The 1,238-nt window shown below is 49.0% G+C and overlaps 1 protein-coding gene across 1 annotated transcript in view; it reads left to right on the forward strand.

Annotated features, from left to right (window-relative positions):
- Nucleotides 1-548: 548 nt before the first annotated feature.
- The window catches only part of fndc5b (fibronectin type III domain containing 5b), a gene marked incomplete at both ends in the record, with an annotated part of 47,746 nt that continues 47,056 nt past the window's right edge, over nucleotides 549-1,238 (forward strand). The window contains one exon of the mRNA XM_084311896.1: nucleotides 549-627. Coding sequence (XP_084168022.1) covers nucleotides 549-627 — 79 coding nt within the window. The remainder of the gene's footprint in view (nucleotides 628-1,238) is intronic.

The following is a 1,238-nucleotide window of genomic DNA, read 5'->3' on the forward strand; positions in this document are numbered from 1 at the left end:
GAGAGAGAGGAAGTGTACTGGAATCATATTTTGGCCGTCCACTGTGACTGCATGTTTTCACTCTGCAGCACAAACAGCCCTCCTCACGCGTGCGCTTCACACACACACACAACACACGCACACACACACGCACACACACAGAGCTGGAAGGTATAGTTTGTAGTAACATTGCCACACGCGACTTCACTGTATTATTATATATCAACACACAACACCGAATTGTCGCATATAGTCTCTGGCGATGGGATCGCAGCACGTTGCGTGAGGAGCAGGAGGAACAGCGCTGTCCAAGGTACCGAAAACCCCACCGGTTGTTGTTGCTTTTCTGCAGCGGCAGCGACCAAGTTTAGCCACAACAGCGCTCGGTTTCCAAATGAGTCTGTGATGAGGAGGGAACGGCGAGCGGGAGAGAGGCGTCGAACTGAGACGCCGTGAATGCTAAACAAGTTCCCCCGGTGGCACCGACCGAGGTGTTCCTCCCGTTAACGCGAGTAAATGGGACATTCGGTCGCCCGGGCAGGATCATGTAAAGAATCGTTTGCAGAAGGATGGGTGAACGAGCTGGCTTCTCTGCGGCGATGCTGCTCGTGCTGGGCTTTCTCACGGTGTCGTCCCCCGTTAACGCTGGTGAGTTTACATAATCATCAAGTACGGCCGGGCCTATCATTATCAAATAGGCAATCCTTTATTATCAGAATCTGCCAATGCACACGGGGGTGGAACGCAGTTCATGATGTGAAACCAAGCACTGACATGTATGTGAATTATCTTATTAAAGCAATTGTCTCTCGTGGCCTCTGAAAAAAAACACCTGACATCACTGTGATGATAGAGTGTCACAGTATTGTGTGTGTGTGTGTGCGTGTGTGTGCTGGGGGCGTTCCTGTAAAGTACGTCCATGTAGTGAACATGTTTACAAACAAGTGTGTGTGCGTGTGTGTGTGTGTGTGTGTATGTGTGTGTGTGTGTGTGTGTGTAGTGTACCAATCAGCAACAGTCTCTCTCTCTCTCTCTCTCTCTCTGTCTCTCTCTCTCTCTCTCTCTCTCTCTCTCTCTCTCTCTCTCTTTGCTGCCACGCATGAATGTTTAATGTTACAATTTCAGCATCGATCACTATAGCTGGGATGTGAAATGAGATAAATTATAGGCACATACCTGCTCAAAAACTCTTCCTATGCCTGCACTGCCAGACTCAGATCATATCGTGCGCGTTGAATATTGATTGACCATTTGGCCCT

This window comes from Notolepis coatsorum, assembly GCF_963971535.1.
Source record: "Notolepis coatsorum genome assembly, chromosome: 4".
Taxonomy (NCBI): Eukaryota; Metazoa; Chordata; class Actinopteri; order Aulopiformes; family Paralepididae; genus Notolepis; species Notolepis coatsorum.